This window comes from Pseudorasbora parva, chromosome 8 (assembly GCF_024679245.1).
Source record: "Pseudorasbora parva isolate DD20220531a chromosome 8, ASM2467924v1, whole genome shotgun sequence".
In the NCBI taxonomy this organism is placed as follows: Eukaryota; Metazoa; Chordata; class Actinopteri; order Cypriniformes; family Gobionidae; genus Pseudorasbora; species Pseudorasbora parva.
The window spans coordinates 38,029,265-38,051,388 of record NC_090179.1 but is presented as its reverse complement, the minus strand read 5'-3'; the positions used below and the strand labels follow the sequence as shown (position 1 = coordinate 38,051,388).

Below are 22,124 nucleotides of genomic sequence, written 5' to 3'. Positions count from 1 at the left end.
GGTTTAATGGTTTATCACTTTCGACCAATAGGTGTCACTGTTACGAAACTGATGTGGTTTAGTCAGATTGAGATGACAATGACACATGCAAAGTTTGGTGTCAATATGTCAAAGCATTGCAGAGATACAGCCTCAAGAGTAATTTTTGCATCATGGCTCAACTCTGTTGCAGTGGTATATGAAAACTGTTTTGTCTATCAATCCGAAATCCATAACTATTTGTCAGCATGGTCTGAAGACGATACGGATCAATTTTGGTGAAAATCGGACAAACGGTCTAGGATGAGTTTGAAAAAGTAGATTTTTAACAAATAACAAGATGGAGCACAGATATGTTTGCAAAATATGGCAAAATTGGTATCTATCTTCTCGGCATGAGCCAATGAATGTATTATGACCAGTCTCATTACAATAGGCTAATTTAATCAAAAGTTATTAGCATTTTTGTACATTTTATTACAACTTTTGACCACAAGGTGGCGCTACCCCGAAACTTTTTGAGTATCTTCAGGACATGGAGCGGAAGACACATACCGAGTTTTGTAACGATACGCTAATGCATTCGTAAATTATAGCATTAGCATTTTAAACCATAATACTGCATTGAAGTCAATGGGAATTTCATGTTTTGTTTTATTATAGCGCCACCAAGAGGCACAATCCCACCAATTTTTTTATGTGTCCTCATAGTGAGCCCATACATATGTGTGTCAAGTTTGGTGAAAATATCTCATTTTGTTTTGGAGTTATAGACATTTATATGAAAAAACACGTAAAAAAGGACTGACACCTGACTTTGATTGGATTTTACTACCCCTTACTATCAATATTTTGAGATTTGGGCATTAGCGTATAGCTATCGACCTATGTTTCCGAACTTCTGAGGCTGGTTTCGTCTCGATCGGACTAGCGGTTTCGAAGATATCAGCAAATGTTTTTTAAGCACTAAATTACAACTCTGCGCAAACCATATGCCGAAACCTGGCAAGTCTGGTATCGTTGGAGTCGGCAAGGATTCAGGAGACCAAAAAACACACTCCCATCAAAATATGTCAACCACACCCAAAGTTATAAGCGTTTGAAAAAAAAATTTCTCCACTAGGTGGCGCTGTTTCGAAACTTCTCAGGCTACTTCAGGGCATCGTGGTGATGACCCATACCAAGTTTCATAACAATCTGTTCATGCGTTCATAAAATACAGCATTTTTGCACATAATTCAAAATGGCCGACATCCAAAATGGCCGACATGGTAAAATTGGATATCAGTCGACTCGGCATGACGCCCTGAATCTAATGAGACCAATTTTATGATTTTTGGATAAACGGTTCAGAAGTTATAAGCCAAAATAGGCATTTTTCGTATCTCCGGACAGGTAGGTGGCGCTGCGCCGAAACGCTGCATGTTGCTTCAAGTCATGCTTGTGATGACATGTACCAAGGTTGGTTTGAATACGATAAAGCGTTGCGGAGATATAGCCTTTAGTGTGTTTTTGCAACCTCCACGTAAAATTTGTTTGTGCGTTTATTGAAAACGATTGGACGAATCAACTTGAATTCCATAACTTTTTGTCAACATGCTCTGAAGATGATCTGTTTCAATTTTCGTGAAAATCGGAGCAACGGCCTAGGAGGAGTTCGAAAAAGTAGGTTTTTCAGAAAATTCAAAATGGCGGGAAAATTTGCATACCGGAAAATGACATCATAGGGTGAAATCGAATCGGCTTGAGCCAAGGAATCCGATGAAAAAAGAATTTTGTTTCTAGCCCTTAGGGGTCAAAAGTTATAAGCATAAATATGAGTGAAACTTTGGACAGGTGGTGGCGCTAGAGGGATTGAGTTAGAGGCACCAAATTTGCTATAGTGACAGCTCAGACTGGCCTCTATGAGTGTGCCAAATTTCACAACTTTTTACCATACGGTTCTATGGGCTGCCAGAGACTCCTATGGCGGAAGAAGCAGAATAATAATAATAGGAACACTAACGATTTCAATAGGTGCCTCCGCACCTTCGGTGCTTGGCCCCTAACAAGCAGCCATTATCGGGGCCAAGCGCAAAGAAGAAGACAAGACATGCCAGCATGGCTGGAAGTCTCAAGCCAACTGCAACAATGAGCCATTAAGGACCTATTAAGTTGATTTTAGGCAAAATAGCAGTCAAATTTTAAATACAGTCAATAATAATGGTTTAATGGTTTATCACTTTCGACCAATAGGTGTCACTGTTACGAAACTGATGTGGTTTAGTCAGATTGAGATGACAATGACACATGCAAAGTTTGGTGTCAATATGTCAAAGCATTGCAGAGATACAGCCTCAAGAGTAATTTTTGCATCATGGCTCAACTCTGTTGCAGTGGTATATGAAAACTGTTTTGTCTATCAATCCGAAATCCATAACTATTTGTCAGCATGGTCTGAAGACGATACGGATCAATTTTGGTGAAAATCGGACAAACGGTCTAGGATGAGTTTGAAAAAGTAGGTTTTTAACAAATAACAAGACGGAGGACAGATAGGTTTGCAAAATATGGCACAATTGGTATCCATGTTCTCGGCATGAGCCATTGACTGTATTATGACCAGTTTCATTACAATGGGTTAATTTAATCAAAAGTTATTCGCATTTCTGTACATTTTATTACAACTTTTGACCACAAGGTGGCGCTACCCCGAAACTTTTTGAGTATCTTCAGGACATGGAGCGGAAGACACATACCGAGTTTTGTAACGATACGCTAATGCATTCTTAAATTATAGCATTAGCATTTTAAACCATAATACTGCATTGAAGTCAATGGGAATTTCATGTTTTGTTTTATTATAGCGCCACCAAGAGGCACAATCCCACCAATTTTTTTATGTGTCCTCATAGTGAGCCCATACATATGTGTGTCAAGTTTGGTGAAAATATCTCATTTTGTTTTGGAGTTATAGACATTTATATGAAAAAACACGTAAAAAAGGACTGACACCTGACTTTGATTGGATTTTACTACCCCTTACTATCAATATTTTGAGATTTGGGCATTAGCGTATAGCTATCGACCTATGTTTCCGAACTTCTGAGGCTGGTTTCGTCTCGATCGGACTAGCGGTTTCGAAGATATCAGCAAATGTTTTTTAAGCACTAAATTACAACTCTGCGCAAACCATATGCCGAAACCTGGCAAGTCTGGTATCGTTGGAGTCGGCAAGGATTCAGGAGACCAAAAAACACACTCCCATCAAAATATGTCAACCACACCCAAAGTTATAAGCGTTTGAAAAAAAAAATTCTCCACTAGGTGGCGCTGTTTCGAAACTTCTCAGGCTACTTCAGGGCATCGTGGTGATGACCCATACCAAGTTTCGTAACAATCCGTTCATGCGTTCATAAAATACAGCATTTTTGCACATAATTCAAAATGGCCGACATCCAAAATGGCCGACATGGTAAAATTGGATATCAGTCGACTCGGCATGACGCCCTGAATCTAATGAGACCAATTTTATGATTTTTGGATAAACGGTTCAGAAGTTATAAGCCAAAATATGCATTTTTCGTATCTCCGGACCAGTAGGTGGCGCTGCGCCGAAACGCTGCATGTTGCTTCAGGTCATGCTTGTGATGACATGTACCAAGTTTGGTTTGAATACGATAAAGCGTTGTGGAGATATAGCCTTTAGTGTGTTTTTGCAACCTCCACGTAAAATTTGTTTGTGCGTTTATTGAAAACGATTGGACGAATCAACTTGAATTCCATAACTTTTTGTCAACATGCTCTGAAGATGATCTGTTTCAATTTTCGTGAAAATCGGAGCAACGGCCTAGGAGGAGTTCGAAAAAGTAGGTTTTTCAGAAAATTCAAAATGGCGGGAAAATTTGCATACCGGAAAATGACATCATAGGGTGAAATCGAATCGGCTTGAGCCAAGGAATCCGATGAAAAAAGAATTTTGTTTCTAGCCCTTAGGGGTCAAAAGTTATAAGCATAAATATGAGTGAAACTTTGGACAGGTGGTGGCGCTAGAGGGATTGAGTTAGAGGCACCAAATTTGCTATAGTGACAGCTCAGACTGGCCTCTATGAGTGTGCCAAATTTCACAACTTTTTACCATACGGTTCTATGGGCTGCCAGAGACTCCTATGGCGGAAGAAGAAGAAGAAGAAGAAGAAGAAGAAGAAGCAGAATAATAATAATAGGAACACTAACGATTTCAATAGGTGCCTCCGCACCTTCGGTGCTTGGCCCCTAAATATAGCTGCAAGCAGCCATTATCGGGGCCAAGCGCAAAGAAGAAGACAAGACATGCCAGCATGGCTGGAAGTCTCAAGCCAACTGCAACAATGAGCCATTAAGGACCTATTAAGTTGATTTTAGGCAAAATAGCAGTCAAATTTTAAATACAGTCAATAATAATGGTTTAATGGTTTATCACTTTCGACCAATAGGTGTCACTGTTACGAAACTGATGTGGTTTAGTCAGATTGAGATGACAATGACACATGCAAAGTTTGGTGTCAATATGTCAAAGCATTGCAGAGATACAGCCTCAAGAGTCATTTTTGCATCATGGCTCAACTCTGTTGCAGTGGTATATGAAAACTGTTTTGTCTATCAATCCGAAATCCATAACTATTTGTCAGCATGGTCTGAAGACGATACGGATCAATTTTGGTGAAAATCGGACAAACGGTCTAGGATGAGTTTGAAAAAGTAGATTTTTAACAAATAACAAGATGGAGCACAGATATGTTTGCAAAATATGGCAAAATTGGTATCTATCTTCTCGGCATGAGCCAATGAATGTATTATGACCAGTCTCATTACAATAGGCTAATTTAATCAAAAGTTATTAGCATTTTTGTACATTTTATTACAACTTTTGACCACAAGGTGGCGCTGCCCCGAAACTTTTTGAATATCTTCGGGACATAGAGCGGAAGACACATACCGAGTTTTGTAATGATACACTAGTGCATTCTTAAATTATAGCATTAGCATTTTAAACCGTAATACTGCATTGAAGTCAATGGGAATTTCATGTTTTGTTTTATTATAGCGCCACCAAGAGGCACAATTCCACCAATTTTTTTATGTGTCCTCGTAGTGAGCCCATACATATGTGTGTCAAGTTTGGTGAAAATATCTCATTTTGTTTTGGAGTTATAGACATTTATATGAAAAAACACGTAAAAAAGGACTGACACCTGACTTTGATTGGATTTTACTACCCCTTACTATCAATATTTTGAGATTTGGGCATTAGCGTATAGCTATCGACCTATGTTTCCGAACTTCTGAGGCTGGTTTCGTCTCGATCGGACTAGCGGTTTCGAAGATATCAGCAAATGTTTTTTAAGCGCTAAATTACAACTCTGCGCAAACCATATGCCGAAACCTGGCAAGTCTGGTATCGTTGGAGTCGGCAAGGATTCAGGAGACCAAAAAACACACTCCCATCAAAATATGTCAACCACACCCAAAGTTATAAGCGTTTGAAAAAAAAAATTCTCCACTAGGTGGCGCTGTTTCGAAACTTCTCAGGCTACTTCAGGGCATCGTGGTGATGACCCATACCAAGTTTCATAACAATCTGTTCATGCGTTCATAAAATACAGCATTTTTGCACATAATTCAAAATGGCCGACATCCAAAATGGCCGACATGGTAAAATTGGATATCAGTCGACTCGGCATGACGCCCTGAATCTAATGAGACCAATTTTATGATTTTTGGATAAACGGTTCAGAAGTTATAAGCCAAAATAGGCATTTTTCGTATCTCCGGACAGGTAGGTGGCGCTGCGCCGAAACGCTGCATGTTGCTTCAAGTCATGCTTGTGATGACATGTACCAAGGTTGGTTTGAATACGATAAAGCGTTGCGGAGATATAGCCTTTAGTGTGTTTTTGCAACCTCCACGTAAAATTTGTTTGTGCGTTTATTGAAAACGATTGGACGAATCAACTTGAATTCCATAACTTTTTGTCAACATGCTCTGAAGATGATCTGTTTCAATTTTCGTGAAAATCGGAGCAACGGCCTAGGAGGAGTTCGAAAAAGTAGGTTTTTCAGAAAATTCAAAATGGCGGGAAAATTTGCATACCGGAAAATGACATCATAGGGTGAAATCGAATCGGCTTGAGCCAAGGAATCCGATGAAAAAAGAATTTTGTTTCTAGCCCTTAGGGGTCAAAAGTTATAAGCATAAATATGAGTGAAACTTTGGACAGGTGGTGGCGCTAGAGGGATTGAGTTAGAGGCACCAAATTTGCTATAGTGACAGCTCAGACTGGCCTCTATGAGTGTGCCAAATTTCACAACTTTTTACCATACGGTTCTATGGGCTGCCAGAGACTCCTATGGCGGAAAAAGAAGAAGAAGAAGCAGAAATATAGCTGCAAGCAGCCATTATCGGGGCCAAGCGCAAAGAAGAAGACAAGACATGCCAGCATGGCTGGAAGTCTCATGCCAACTGCAACAATGAGCCATTAAGGACCTATTAAGTTGATTTTAGGCAAAATAGCAGTCAAATTTTAAATACAGTCAATAATAATGGTTTAATGGTTTATCACTTTCGACCAATAGGTGTCACTGTTACGAAACTGATGTGGTTTAGTCAGATTGAGATGACAATGACACATGCAAAGTTTGGTGTCAATATGTCAAAGCATTGCAGAGATACAGCCTCAAGAGTAATTTTTGCATCATGGCTCAACTCTGTTGCAGTGGTATATGAAAACTGTTTTGTCTATCAATCCGAAATCCATAACTATTTGTCAGCATGGTCTGAAGACGATACGGATCAATTTTGGTGAAAATCGGACAAACGGTCTAGGATGAGTTTGAAAAAGTAGATTTTTAACAAATAACAAGATGGAGCACAGATATGTTTGCAAAATATGGCAAAATTGGTATCTATCTTCTCGGCATGAGCCAATGAATGTATTATGACCAGTCTCATTACAATAGGCTAATTTAATCAAAAGTTATTAGCATTTTTGTACATTTTATTACAACTTTTGACCACAAGGTGGCGCTGCCCCGAAACTTTTTGAATATCTTCGGGACATAGAGCGGAAGACACATACCGAGTTTTGTAACGATACACTAGTGCATTCTTAAATTATAGCATTAGCATTTTAAACCGTAATACTGCATTGAAGTCAATGGGAATTTCATGTTTTGTTTTATTATAGCGCCACCAAGAGGCACAATCCCACCAATTTTTTTATGTGTCCTCGTAGTGAGCCCATACATATGTGTGTCAAGTTTGGTGAAAATATTTCATTTTGTTTTGGAGTTATAGACATTTATATGAAAAAACACGTAAAAAATGACTGACACCTGACTTTGATTGGATTTTACTACCCCTTACTATCAATATTTTGAGATTTGGGCATTAGCGTATAGCTATCGACCTATGTTTCCGAACTTCTGAGGCTGGTTTCGTCTCGATCGGACTAGCGGTTTCGAAGATATCAGCAAATGTTTTTTAAGCACTAAATTACAACTCTGCGCAAACCATATGCCGAAACCTGGCAAGTCTGGTATCGTTGGAGTCGGCAAGGATTCAGGAGACCAAAAAACACACTCCCATCAAAATATGTCAACCACACCCAAAGTTATAAGCGTTTGAAAAAAAAAATTCTCCACTAGGTGGCGCTGTTTCGAAACTTCTCAGGCTACTTCAGGGCATCGTGGTGATGACCCATACCAAGTTTCATAACAATCTGTTCATGCGTTCATAAAATACAGCATTTTTGCACATAATTCAAAATGGCCGACATCCAAAATGGCCGACATGGTAAAATTGGATATCAGTCGACTCGGCATGACGCCCTGAATCTAATGAGACCAATTTTATGATTTTTGGATAAACGGTTCAGAAGTTATAAGCCAAAATAGGCATTTTTCGTATCTCCGGACAGGTAGGTGGCGCTGCGCCGAAACGCTGCATGTTGCTTCAAGTCATGCTTGTGATGACATGTACCAAGGTTGGTTTGAATACGATAAAGCGTTGCGGAGATATAGCCTTTAGTGTGTTTTTGCAACCTCCACGTAAAATTTGTTTGTGCGTTTATTGAAAACGATTGGACGAATCAACTTGAATTCCATAACTTTTTGTCAACATGCTCTGAAGATGATCTGTTTCAATTTTCGTGAAAATCGGAGCAACGGCCTAGGAGGAGTTCGAAAAAGTAGGTTTTTCAGAAAATTCAAAATGGCGGGAAAATTTGCATACCGGAAAATGACATCATAGGGTGAAATCGAATCGGCTTGAGCCAAGGAATCCGATGAAAAAAGAATTTTGTTTCTAGCCCTTAGGGGTCAAAAGTTATAAGCATAAATATGAGTGAAACTTTGGACAGGTGGTGGCGCTAGAGGGATTGAGTTAGAGGCACCAAATTTGCTATAGTGACAGCTCAGACTGGCCTCTATGAGTGTGCCAAATTTCACAACTTTTTACCATACGGTTCTATGGGCTGCCAGAGACTCCTATGGCGGAAAAAGAAGAAGAAGAAGCAGAAATATAGCTGCAAGCAGCCATTATCGGGGCCAAGCGCAAAGAAGAAGACAAGACATGCCAGCATGGCTGGAAGTCTCATGCCAACTGCAACAATGAGCCATTAAGGACCTATTAAGTTGATTTTAGGCAAAATAGCAGTCAAATTTTAAATACAGTCAATAATAATGGTTTAATGGTTTATCACTTTCGACCAATAGGTGTCACTGTTACGAAACTGATGTGGTTTAGTCAGATTGAGATGACAATGACACATGCAAAGTTTGGTGTCAATATGTCAAAGCATTGCAGAGATACAGCCTCAAGAGTAATTTTTGCATCATGGCTCAACTCTGTTGCAGTGGTATATGAAAACTGTTTTGTCTATCAATCCGAAATCCATAAGTATTTGTCAGCATGGTCTGAAGACGATACGGATCAATTTTGGTGAAAATCGGACAAACGGTCTAGGATGAGTTTGAAAAAGTAGATTTTTAACAAATAACAAGATGGAGCACAGATATGTTTGCAAAATATGGCAAAATTGGTATCTATCTTCTCGGCATGAGCCAATGAATGTATTATGACCAGTCTCATTACAATAGGCTAATTTAATCAAAAGTTATTAGCATTTTTGTACATTTTATTACAACTTTTGACCACAAGGTGGCGCTGCCCCGAAACTTTTTGAATATCTTCGGGACATAGAGCGGAAGACACATACCGAGTTTTGTAACGATACACTAGTGCATTCTTAAATTATAGCATTAGCATTTTAAACCGTAATACTGCATTGAAGTCAATGGGAATTTCATGTTTTGTTTTATTATAGCGCCACCAAGAGGCACAATCCCACCAATTTTTTTATGTGTCCTCGTAGTGAGCCCATACATATGTGTGTCAAGTTTGGTGAAAATATTTCATTTTGTTTTGGAGTTATAGACATTTATATGAAAAAACACGTAAAAAATGACTGACACCTGACTTTGATTGGATTTTACTACCCCTTACTATCAATATTTTGAGATTTGGGCATTAGCGTATAGCTATCGACCTATGTTTCCGAACTTCTGAGGCTGGTTTCGTCTCGATCGGACTAGCGGTTTCGAAGATATCAGCAAATGTTTTTTAAGCACTAAATTACAACTCTGCGCAAACCATATGCCGAAACCTGGCAAGTCTGGTATCGTTGGAGTCGGCAAGGATTCAGGAGACCAAAAAACACACTCCCATCAAAATATGTCAACCACACCCAAAGTTATAAGCGTTTGAAAAAAAAAATTCTCCACTAGGTGGCGCTGTTTCGAAACTTCTCAGGCTACTTCAGGGCATCGTGGTGATGACCCATACCAAGTTTCATAACAATCTGTTCATGCGTTCATAAAATACAGCATTTTTGCACATAATTCAAAATGGCCGACATCCAAAATGGCCGACATGGTAAAATTGGATATCAGTCGACTCGGCATGACGCCCTGAATCTAATGAGACCAATTTTATGATTTTTGGATAAACGGTTCAGAAGTTATAAGCCAAAATAGGCATTTTTCGTATCTCCGGACAGGTAGGTGGCGCTGCGCCGAAACGCTGCATGTTGCTTCAAGTCATGCTTGTGATGACATGTACCAAGGTTGGTTTGAATACGATAAAGCGTTGCGGAGATATAGCCTTTAGTGTGTTTTTGCAACCTCCACGTAAAATTTGTTTGTGCGTTTATTGAAAACGATTGGACGAATCAACTTGAATTCCATAACTTTTTGTCAACATGCTCTGAAGATGATCTGTTTCAATTTTCGTGAAAATCGGAGCAACGGCCTAGGAGGAGTTCGAAAAAGTAGGTTTTTCAGAAAATTCAAAATGGCGGGAAAATTTGCATACCGGAAAATGACATCATAGGGTGAAATCGAATCGGCTTGAGCCAAGGAATCCGATGAAAAAAGAATTTTGTTTCTAGCCCTTAGGGGTCAAAAGTTATAAGCATAAATATGAGTGAAACTTTGGACAGGTGGTGGCGCTAGAGGGATTGAGTTAGAGGCACCAAATTTGCTATAGTGACAGCTCAGACTGGCCTCTATGAGTGTGCCAAATTTCACAACTTTTTACCATACGGTTCTATGGGCTGCCAGAGACTCCTATGGCGGAAGAAAAAGAAAAAGAAGAAGAAGAAGAAGAAGCAGAATAATAATAATAGGAACACTAACAATTTCAATAGGTGCCTCCGCACCTTCGGTGCTTGGCCCCTAATAATAGGAACACTAACGATTTCAATAGGTGCCTCCGCACCTTCGGTGCTTGGCCCCTAAATATAGCTGCAAGCAGCCATTATCGGGGCCAAGCGCAAAGAAGAAGACAAGACATGCCAGCATGGCTGGAAGTCTCAAGCCAACTGCAACAATGAGCCATTAAGGACCTATTAAGTTGATTTTAGGCAAAATAGCAGTCAAATTTTAAATACAGTCAATAATAATGGTTTAATGGTTTATCACTTTCGACCAATAGGTGTCACTGTTACGAAACTGATGTGGTTTAGTCAGATTGAGATGACAATGACACATGCAAAGTTTGGTGTCAATATGTCAAAGCATTGCAGAGATACAGCCTCAAGAGTAATTTTTGCATCATGGCTCAACTCTGTTGCAGTGGTATATGAAAACTGTTTTGTCTATCAATCCGAAATCCATAACTATTTGTCAGCATGGTCTGAAGACGATACGGATCAATTTTGGTGAAAATCGGACAAACGGTCTAGGATGAGTTTGAAAAAGTAGATTTTTAACAAATAACAAGATGGAGCACAGATATGTTTGCAAAATATGGCAAAATTGGTATCTATCTTCTCGGCATGAGCCAATGAATGTATTATGACCAGTCTCATTACAATAGGCTAATTTAATCAAAAGTTATTAGCATTTTTGTACATTTTATTACAACTTTTGACCACAAGGTGGCGCTGCCCCGAAACTTTTTGAATATCTTCGGGACATAGAGCGGAAGACACATACCGAGTTTTGTAATGATACACTAGTGCATTCTTAAATTATAGCATTAGCATTTTAAACCGTAATACTGCATTGAAGTCAATGGGAATTTCATGTTTTGTTTTATTATAGCGCCACCAAGAGGCACAATCCCACCAATTTTTTTATGTGTCCTCGTAGTGAGCCCATACATATGTGTGTCAAGTTTGGTGAAAATATTTCATTTTGTTTTGGAGTTATAGACATTTATATGAAAAAACACGTAAAAAATGACTGACACCTGACTTTGATTGGATTTTACTACCCCTTACTATCAATATTTTGAGATTTGGGCATTAGCGTATAGCTATCGACCTATGTTTCCGAACTTCTGAGGCTGGTTTCGTCTCGATCGGACTAGCGGTTTCGAAGATATCAGCAAATGTTTTTTAAGCACTAAATTACAACTCTGCGCAAACCATATGCCGAAACCTGGCAAGTCTGGTATCGTTGGAGTCGGCAAGGATTCAGGAGACCAAAAAACACACTCCCATCAAAATATGTCAACCACACCCAAAGTTATAAGCGTTTGAAAAAAAAAATTCTCCACTAGGTGGCGCTGTTTCGAAACTTCTCAGGCTACTTCAGGGCATCGTGGTGATGACCCATACCAAGTTTCATAACAATCTGTTCATGCGTTCATAAAATACAGCATTTTTGCACATAATTCAAAATGGCCGACATCCAAAATGGCCGACATGGTAAAATTGGATATCAGTCGACTCGGCATGACGCCCTGAATCTAATGAGACCAATTTTATGATTTTTGGATAAACGGTTCAGAAGTTATAAGCCAAAATAGGCATTTTTCATATCTCCGGACAGGTAGGTGGCGCTGCGCCGAAACGCTGCATGTTGCTTCAAGTCATGCTTGTGATGACATGTACCAAGTTTGGTTTGAATACGATAAAGCGTTGCGGAGATATAGCCTTTAGTGTGTTTTTGCAACCTCCACGTAAAATTTGTTTGTGCGTTTATTGAAAACGATTGGACGAATCAACTTGAATTCCATAACTTTTTGTCAACATGCTCTGAAGATGATCTGTTTCAATTTTCGTGAAAATCGGAGCAACGGCCTAGGAGGAGTTCGAAAAAGTAGGTTTTTCAGAAAATTCAAAATGGCGGGAAAATTTGCATACCGGAAAATGACATCATAGGGTGAAATCGAATCGGCTTGAGCCAAGGAATCCGATGAAAAAAGAATTTTGTTTCTAGCCCTTAGGGGTCAAAAGTTATAAGCATAAATATGAGTGAAACTTTGGACAGGTGGTGGCGCTAGAGGGATTGAGTTAGAGGCACCAAATTTGCTATAGTGACAGCTCAGACTGGCCTCTATGAGTGTGCCAAATTTCACAACTTTTTACCATACGGTTCTATGGGCTGCCAGAGACTCCTATGGCGGAAGAAAAAGAAAAAGAAGAAGAAGAAGAAGCAGAATAATAAATATAGCTGCAAGCAGCCATTATCGGGGCCAAGCGCAAAGAAGAAGACAAGACATGCCAGCATGGCTGGAAGTCTCAAGCCAACTGCAACAATGAGCCATTAAGGACCTATTAAGTTGATTTTAGGCAAAATAGCAGTCAAATTTTAAATACAGTCAATAATAATGGTTTAATGGTTTATCACTTTCGACCAATAGGTGTCACTGTTACGAAACTGATGTGGTTTAGTCAGATTGAGATGACAATGACACATGCAAAGTTTGGTGTCAATATGTCAAAGCATTGCAGAGATACAGCCTCAAGAGTAATTTTTGCATCATGGCTCAACTCTGTTGCAGTGGTATATGAAAACTGTTTTGTCTATCAATCCGAAATCCATAAGTATTTGTCAGCATGGTCTGAAGACAATACGGATCAATTTTGGTGAAAATCGGACAAACGGTCTAGGATGAGTTTGAAAAAGTAGATTTTTAACAAATAACAAGATGGAGCACAGATATGTTTGCAAAATATGGCAAAATTGGTATCTATCTTCTCGGCATGAGCCAATGAATGTATTATGACCAGTCTCATTACAATAGGCTAATTTAATCAAAAGTTATTAGCATTTTTGTACATTTTATTACAACTTTTGACCACAAGGTGGCGCTGCCCCGAAACTTTTTGAATATCTTCGGGACATAGAGCGGAAGACACATACCGAGTTTTGTAATGATACACTAGTGCATTCTTAAATTATAGCAATAGCATTTTAAACCGTAATACTGCATTGAAGTCAATGGGAATTTCATGTTTTGTTTTATTATAGCGCCACCAAGAGGCACAATCCCACCAATTTTTTTATGTGTCCTCGTAGTGAGCCCATACATATGTGTGTCAAGTTTGGTGAAAATATTTCATTTTGTTTTGGAGTTATAGACATTTATATGAAAAAACACGTAAAAAATGACTGACACCTGACTTTGATTGGATTTTACTACCCCTTACTATCAATATTTTGAGATTTGGGCATTAGCGTATAGCTATCGACCTATGTTTCCGAACTTCTGAGGCTGGTTTCGTCTCGATCGGACTAGCGGTTTCGAAGATATCAGCAAATGTTTTTTAAGCACTAAATTACAACTCTGCGCAAACCATATGCCGAAACCTGGCAAGTCTGGTATCGTTGGAGTCGGCAAGGATTCAGGAGACCAAAAAACACACTCCCATCAAAATATGTCAACCACACCCAAAGTTATAAGCGTTTGAAAAAAAAAATTCTCCACTAGGTGGCGCTGTTTCGAAACTTCTCAGGCTACTTCAGGGCATCGTGGTGATGACCCATACCAAGTTTCATAACAATCTGTTCATGCGTTCATAAAATACAGCATTTTTGCACATAATTCAAAATGGCCGACATCCAAAATGGCCGACATGGTAAAATTGGATATCAGTCGACTCGGCATGACGCCCTGAATCTAATGAGACCAATTTTATGATTTTTGGATAAACGGTTCAGAAGTTATAAGCCAAAATAGGCATTTTTCGTATCTCCGGACAGGTAGGTGGCGCTGCGCCGAAACGCTGCATGTTGCTTCAAGTCATGCTTGTGATGACATGTACCAAGGTTGGTTTGAATACGATAAAGCGTTGCGGAGATATAGCCTTTAGTGTGTTTTTGCAACCTCCACGTAAAATTTGTTTGTGCGTTTATTGAAAACGATTGGACGAATCAACTTGAATTCCATAACTTTTTGTCAACATGCTCTGAAGATGATCTGTTTCAATTTTCGTGAAAATCGGAGCAACGGCCTAGGAGGAGTTCGAAAAAGTAGGTTTTTCAGAAAATTCAAAATGGCGGGAAAATTTGCATACCGGAAAATGACATCATAGGGTGAAATCGAATCGGCTTGAGCCAAGGAATCCGATGAAAAAAGAATTTTGTTTCTAGCCCTTAGGGGTCAAAAGTTATAAGCATAAATATGAGTGAAACTTTGGACAGGTGGTGGCGCTAGAGGGATTGAGTTAGAGGCACCAAATTTGCTATAGTGACAGCTCAGACTGGCCTCTATGAGTGTGCCAAATTTCACAACTTTTTACCATACGGTTCTATGGGCTGCCAGAGACTCCTATGGCGGAAGAAGAAGAAGAAGAAGAAGAAGCAGAATAATAATAATAGGAACACTAACAATTTCAATAGGTGCCTCCGCACCTTCGGTGCTTGGCCCCTAAATATAGCTGCAAGCAGCCATTATCGGGGCCAAGCGCAAAGAAGAAGACAAGACATGCCAGCATGGCTGGAAGTCTCAAGCCAACTGCAACAATGAGCCATTAAGGACCTATTAAGTTGATTTTAGGCAAAATAGCAGTCAAATTTTAAATACAGTCAATAATAATGGTTTAATGGTTTATCACTTTCGACCAATAGGTGTCACTGTTACGAAACTGATGTGGTTTAGTCAGATTGAGATGACAATGACACATGCAAAGTTTGGTGTCAATATGTCAAAGCATTGCAGAGATACAGCCTCAAGAGTAATTTTTGCATCATGGCTCAACTCTGTTGCAGTGGTATATGAAAACTGTTTTGTCTATCAATCCGAAATCCATAACTATTTGTCAGCATGGTCTGAAGACGATACGGATCAATTTTGGTGAAAATCGGACAAACGGTCTAGGATGAGTTTGAAAAAGTAGATTTTTAACAAATAACAAGATGGAGCACAGATATGTTTGCAAAATATGGCAAAATTGGTATCTATCTTCTCGGCATGAGCCAATGAATGTATTATGACCAGTCTCATTACAATAGGCTAATTTAATCAAAAGTTATTAGCATTTTTGTACATTTTATTACAACTTTTGACCACAAGGTGGCGCTGCCCCGAAACTTTTTGAATATCTTCGGGACATAGAGCGGAAGACACATACCGAGTTTTGTAATGATACACTAGTGCATTCTTAAATTATAGCATTAGCATTTTAAACCGTAATACTGCATTGAAGTCAATGGGAATTTCATGTTTTGTTTTATTATAGCGCCACCAAGAGGCACAATCCCACCAATTTTTTTATGTGTCCTCGTAGTGAGCCCATACATATGTGTGTCAAGTTTGGTGAAAATATTTCATTTTGTTTTGGAGTTATAGACATTTATATGAAAAAACACGTAAAAAATGACTGACACCTGACTTTGATTGGATTTTACTACCCCTTACTATCAATATTTTGAGATTTGGGCATTAACGTATAGCTATCGACCTATGTTTCCGAACTTCTGAGGCTGGTTTCGTCTCGATCGGACTAGCGGTTTCGAAGATATCAGCAAATGTTTTTTAAGCACTAAATTACAACTCTGCGCAAACCATATGCCGAAACCTGGCAAGTCTGGTATCGTTGGAGTCGGCAAGGATTCAGGAGACCAAAAAACACACTCCCATCAAAATATGTCAACCACACCCAAAGTTATAAGCGTTTGAAAAAAAAAATTCTCCACTAGGTGGCGCTGTTTCGAAACTTCTCAGGCTACTTCAGGGCATCGTGGTGATGACCCATACCAAGTTTCATAACAATCTGTTCATGCGTTCATAAAATACAGCATTTTTGCACATAATTCAAAATGGCCGACATCCAAAATGGCCGACATGGTAAAATTGGATATCAGTCGACTCGGCATGACGCCCTGAATCTAATGAGACCAATTTTATGATTTTTGGATAAACGGTTCAGAAGTTATAAGCCAAAATAGGCATTTTTCGTATCTCCGGACAGGTAGGTGGCGCTGCGCCGAAACGCTGCATGTTGCTTCAAGTCATGCTTGTGATGACATGTACCAAGGTTGGTTTGAATACGATAAAGCGTTGCGGAGATATAGCCTTTAGTGTGTTTTTGCAACCTCCACGTAAAATTTGTTTGTGCGTTTATTGAAAACGATTGGACGAATCAACTTGAATTCCATAACTTTTTGTCAACATGCTCTGAAGATGATCTGTTTCAATTTTCGTGAAAATCGGAGCAACGGCCTAGGAGGAGTTCGAAAAAGTAGGTTTTTCAGAAAATTCAAAATGGCGGGAAAATTTGCATACCGGAAAATGACATCATAGGGTGAAATCGAATCGGCTTGAGCCAAGGAATCCGATGAAAAAAGAATTTTGTTTCTAGCCCTTAGGGGTCAAAAGTTATAAGCATAAATATGAGTGAAACTTTGGACAGGTGGTGGCGCTAGAGGGATTGAGTTAGAGGCACCAAATTTGCTATAGTGACAGCTCAGACTGGCCTCTATGAGTGTGCCAAATTTCACAACTTTTTACCATACGGTTCTATGGGCTGCCAGAGACTCCTATGGCGGAAGAAGAAGAAGAAGAAGAAGAAGAAGAAGAAGAAGAAGAAGAAGCAGAATAATAATAATAGGAACACTAACAATTTCAATAGGTGCCTCCGCACCTTCGGTGCTTGGCCCCTAATAATAGGAACACTAACAATTTCAATAGGTGCCTCCGCACCTTCGGTGCTTGGCCCCTAATAATAGGAACACTAACGATTTCAATAGGTGCCTCCGCACCTTCGGTGCTTGGCCCCTAATTATAAAGTCAGAATTGTGAGATATAAATTGTGAGATATAAAGTCAGAATTGAGAGATATAAAGTCAGAATTGAGAGATATAAAGTCAGAATTGAGAGATATAAAGTCAGAATTGAGAGATATAAAGTCAAAATTGAGTGATATCAAGTCAGAATTGAGAGAGATATAAAGTCAGAATTGAGTGATATAAAGTCAGAATTGAGTGATATAAAGTCAGAATTGTGAGATATAAAGTCAGAATTGAGTGATATAAAGTCAGAATTGAGTGATATAAAGTCAGAATTGAGAGATATAAAGTCAGAATTGAGAGATATAAAGTCAGAATTGAGTGATATAAAGTCAGAATTGTGAGATATAAAGTCAGAATTGAGTGATATAAAGTCAGAATTGAGTGATATAAAGTCAGAATTGAGAGATATAAAGTCAGAATTGAGTGATATAAAGTCAGAATTGTGAGATATAAAGTCAGAATTGAGTGATATAAAGTCAGAATTGAGTGATATAAAGTCAGAATTGAGCGATATCAAGATACAAAGTCAGAATTGTAAGATATAACATTAGAATTGAGATATAAAGTCAGAATTGAGAGATATTAAGATTATAGATATAAACACACGATTCTGAATTTATTTTGACTAAAGTTTAAACAAGCTTAAATATCGTGACTTTTTTAATCTACCTTTTTACTTTTTTATTCTGTGGCAAAAACAAGCTTCCATAGATAACGTATGGGTGATATACATTTTTACAAAAAATTAGGGGTTTAAGCACATAGGTGTAATTCTATGGCAAAGTGGAAAATTAAGAATATAAAGGTACAAACTGAAGAACTGAGCTTGCAAAAATAAATATCCACTATCTCTTTTGGGCCAATATATCCAATATGGGGTATAAATCAGGTACTTTTTTTTATTATATCGACCGATCGCCTATATGTTATAAATATATAGTGTGCATTCCCTATGTGCATTCCTGATAAATTTGCTTAAGAAATACTCATTTTAATGTTTTTCAAATCCAGTGATGGACAAAATATCCTGTTGCTTATCAAGGCTGTTTAGTGTTATAATGGTTAGGATTTCCTGAAAGAGACATAATTTATTTTCTACGATTCATATATTGCTGTAACATCAAAAATGGAGCTCACTCCTTCCCTCAGTGTTTATTAATTGCAATCAATAGCAACCAAAGAATTACCCCCTATTTTCCCTTTCATTGTGCTCCCCCCACTGCGCCTGTTTGTATTTGTTTTCAAATTAGCGTCGGCGTATGCTGTGAAAATACAAGCCTCCCTCTTCGCATGTTTTGTGCATTTTGTACCAGCCGTGTATTGCTGTGATGGGGACTAATGACATCTGAAGCTCTGCTGAATGTGAGAATAGTATCCCAGCGGGCTGGCAGTTATTCGCACGTGGTCTGTCAGGGAACGCGGGCCCGACCACATACGTCACGGGAGCATCATGCCTGAAGTCGGCCTCCAGCATGTTATTCAGGGACGCTGCTCAGAGGAGGGGCTTTTTGGAGCCAGTGAAGCGTGATTGGCTTTTATGTACTGCCACAAACAGATGTGTTCAACATCGCAAAGCACTGTGTTTTCAGAACACAGGATTAAGCCATGGACAAAACAGAGAATGCAGGTGTGAATGTTCTTATCTCGGTGCTCTTTGGATGTAAGGAACGGTTCCACTCAAGAAATAAAGAATTTAAAAACAGGTGGCATGTACACCTACGCGTTGCGGCTTACAAGCCTTCGTCATCACATTTTGATCTTTAACCGCTTTATTCTCAGCATTAAGGCTTCAAAGATAATGACAACGGAGGCTTTGTTCTCCCTTAGCGGATGTAGATGGGCGGTAGGTAGACAATGGGTGAGCGCTACCAGCAGGTCTGTTTGTTTTTCAGTTATATGTGCTTTGCCTTTCAACACAGATGCCCCGAAAATCCTGGGACCAATAGTAGTGTACACGTGGGAGGGCAACCCGGCCAACCTCAGCTGTGAAGTGCTGGCTCACCCCAGCGATGTGTCTATCACGTGGCTACGAGACAGCATCCAGCTGCCTAATGCTAACACCTCCAATATCAAGATCTACAACAAGCCCTCTGCCAGCTATCTGGAGGTACGGCCCACACAGGCGCCTTCCTGAGAACGTAATCATTCTAAATACACATGAACCCAGAAGGGGAATCTAATGAAACTGGACAAAGAACATGTGCTGTTTATATTTCACCCCTAAATCAAAATAAATACAATACGATACGATACAATACGATATGATACAATAAGACAATACAATGCAGTTTTGTGACTAAAGATTTTTTTGCATTTTCATTATTCATCACATGCATCTGATTATAATTTCACCAACAGTAATTCTTGATTGCCTCCACCAAACACTCCAATCAGAACACTGAGCACGGCCGAACCGCTAGTATTTGTTATTGTACCACTGTAATATCTGTGGTATCTGCCACTGCAACACATTTCTCCCTGAGAACAGAGTTCGGCGCTGCGCCTTCCCGTCTTAAGTTTTGGTGAGATCAGTGCAGGTTAGGTATTGTTGGTTTATAATGTTATACAGGGTTTTTCCTGCATATAGAATTACGAGACGGCCGCCTCCGTCTATCGACAAAACTCAGACAGGCAGACAATTGCTCAGATTCGGCCTGTCGTGATAATATCGTCACATGATCCTTCAGCAATCACTCTTATATTATGATTTGCTGGTACAAAGTCATCTGCAGCCATTCCATAGCTAAATGTGCAGGACAAGGATATTATATTAATATTATTTCCATCGTTAAATTAAAGTTTGACGGAAACTCGTCTTACCTCCGCTGCAGCTGTCAATCATCATCTCCGTTCAGCATTAAAACTGCGCGTCGGCGTCGCATTCGGCTATGACAGTCAGCAGATAAAATTAGCATTACCTCTCTCTTTTTTGACCATACATGTGTTTGCATCCCTTGTATAGAGTCGGTGGGCGGGGCTTAACATAATTACGGCCGAGTTGCGCTTGCATGCTTCTAGTAAACACAGAAGCTGGTGAACGGCGGTCTTTCGAATCAGCTTTGATTGCGACTCTGGAAGACTTGGAGTTGAGCTTTTTTCTGAGAAAAGAACAAAGAACGGCACCGAAGTCATTCTTAAAAAGGAAAGATGTGTTTGGAGTTTTACTGACCGGCATACGGCGAAAGTTTAATCTATTAACTAGCTCTGCTTCACCTTTGTTGCTCTGGTTGGTTGTAGCGCTATCCTATTGTGTGCACGCCATGCAGAAGGAGTTTGAAAGACAACCGTTTATCCCGCCCCTCGGATTGAGCCCTGTCAATGGTGAGTTTCCAGACCAAACATCTTGATGTGGGTCTGGCTTGTCAGGCTAACATAATTACCCAATTTAATTCAAATGGAAATTAAAAAGTATAAAAATGAAAGCTAGTTCAAAATGTTAATGAAAACTGTAATAATATATACTTTCAATAACACTAAAATAACACTAAATAACAGAGTCCTTCAGTGAAGGTAATGTATTCATTCAGTAATTCAGCCAATAATGTTTCTTTCACTTTCAGCTTAGACTCTAGTTCTGTTGGCTCATGCAAGATTTGTTCACTTAAAGGAATTCTCCACTGTTTTTTCATATTAAACTGTTATTCCCTTAATTTCCCATATTAAACGGTTACTCCCTTCAGCAAGTTGATACATACCTCTCTCGTCTCTAAAACGCAGTGACGATCTGATAGCATTGAGCTTAGCCTTCTAAGCCCAGTTCATTCACTATGGTACCTAACAGAGATCAAGTTAGAAGAGACCAAACACCTCCACGTTTCCCTATTTAAATACAGTTACACTAATAGTTGAACGACCTAGTATGGTGACACAAAATAAAATGGGGCACTTTTCTAAGCGGGTTAAAACGAATAACTATAATGTATGGCGGAATAGCACTTTTAAGAGTACTTCCACTCAGCGCAGTAAAAAGTCATGCCTGAAATATTCTCCCTCAAAACTCACCCTTCCTCTCTCATTTCCATCAATGGGGGAGAGGATTTTTCAGGCACGACTGCACCGAGTCGAAGTACTCTCAAATGTGCTCTTCCGCCACACATTATAGTTATACTTTTGTGTTTTACTGTTATAAGATAGTGTGCGCTATTACGCATCTCCTGAATGAGTGCAGTATCTCCAGATCAAAACACAGACAAAGAAGAAGCAGAAATGAGAGACAAAAGAGGTATGTATCAACTCGTCTTAGTTAAGGGAATAGCATAGTTTAATATGAAAAAAGAATGGCGTATCCCGTCAAAAGATTTATGTAAATAAAGATATTTGTTCATCATCAACAGTCTAAATGGTTTTAAAAACAAGCTTATTTTTCTGTATCACAAATATTACATCTTGTTTATTTATTTTGGTTTGGGGGTGAAATGTGATCTAGACCTGATTTTGTGAGCTTTATCCAGGAAAGGTGTAGGGTTGCTGTAGGGCACTACCACAGCCTGTGTGTCTTATCAATATTTAAGCACAGCGAGCACACTGTCAGGAGTAAATACACATCTAATGGAACCGCAGTGGCAAAATGAACGTTTTAAAGATAAATGATGAGATGGAGACTAG

At 39.2% G+C, this 22,124-nt stretch overlaps 1 protein-coding gene across 9 annotated transcripts in view; it reads left to right on the top strand.

Moving 5' to 3' along the window:
- The window catches only part of ncam1b (neural cell adhesion molecule 1b), a 254,592-nt gene that overhangs the window by 194,480 nt on the left and 37,988 nt on the right, over positions 1–22,124 (top strand). For all 9 annotated transcript variants that reach the window (XM_067451158.1, XM_067451159.1, XM_067451157.1 and 6 more), the window contains one exon: positions 19,439–19,626. In XM_067451158.1, coding sequence (XP_067307259.1) covers positions 19,439–19,626 — 188 coding nt within the window. The remainder of the gene's footprint in view (positions 1–19,438; positions 19,627–22,124) is intronic.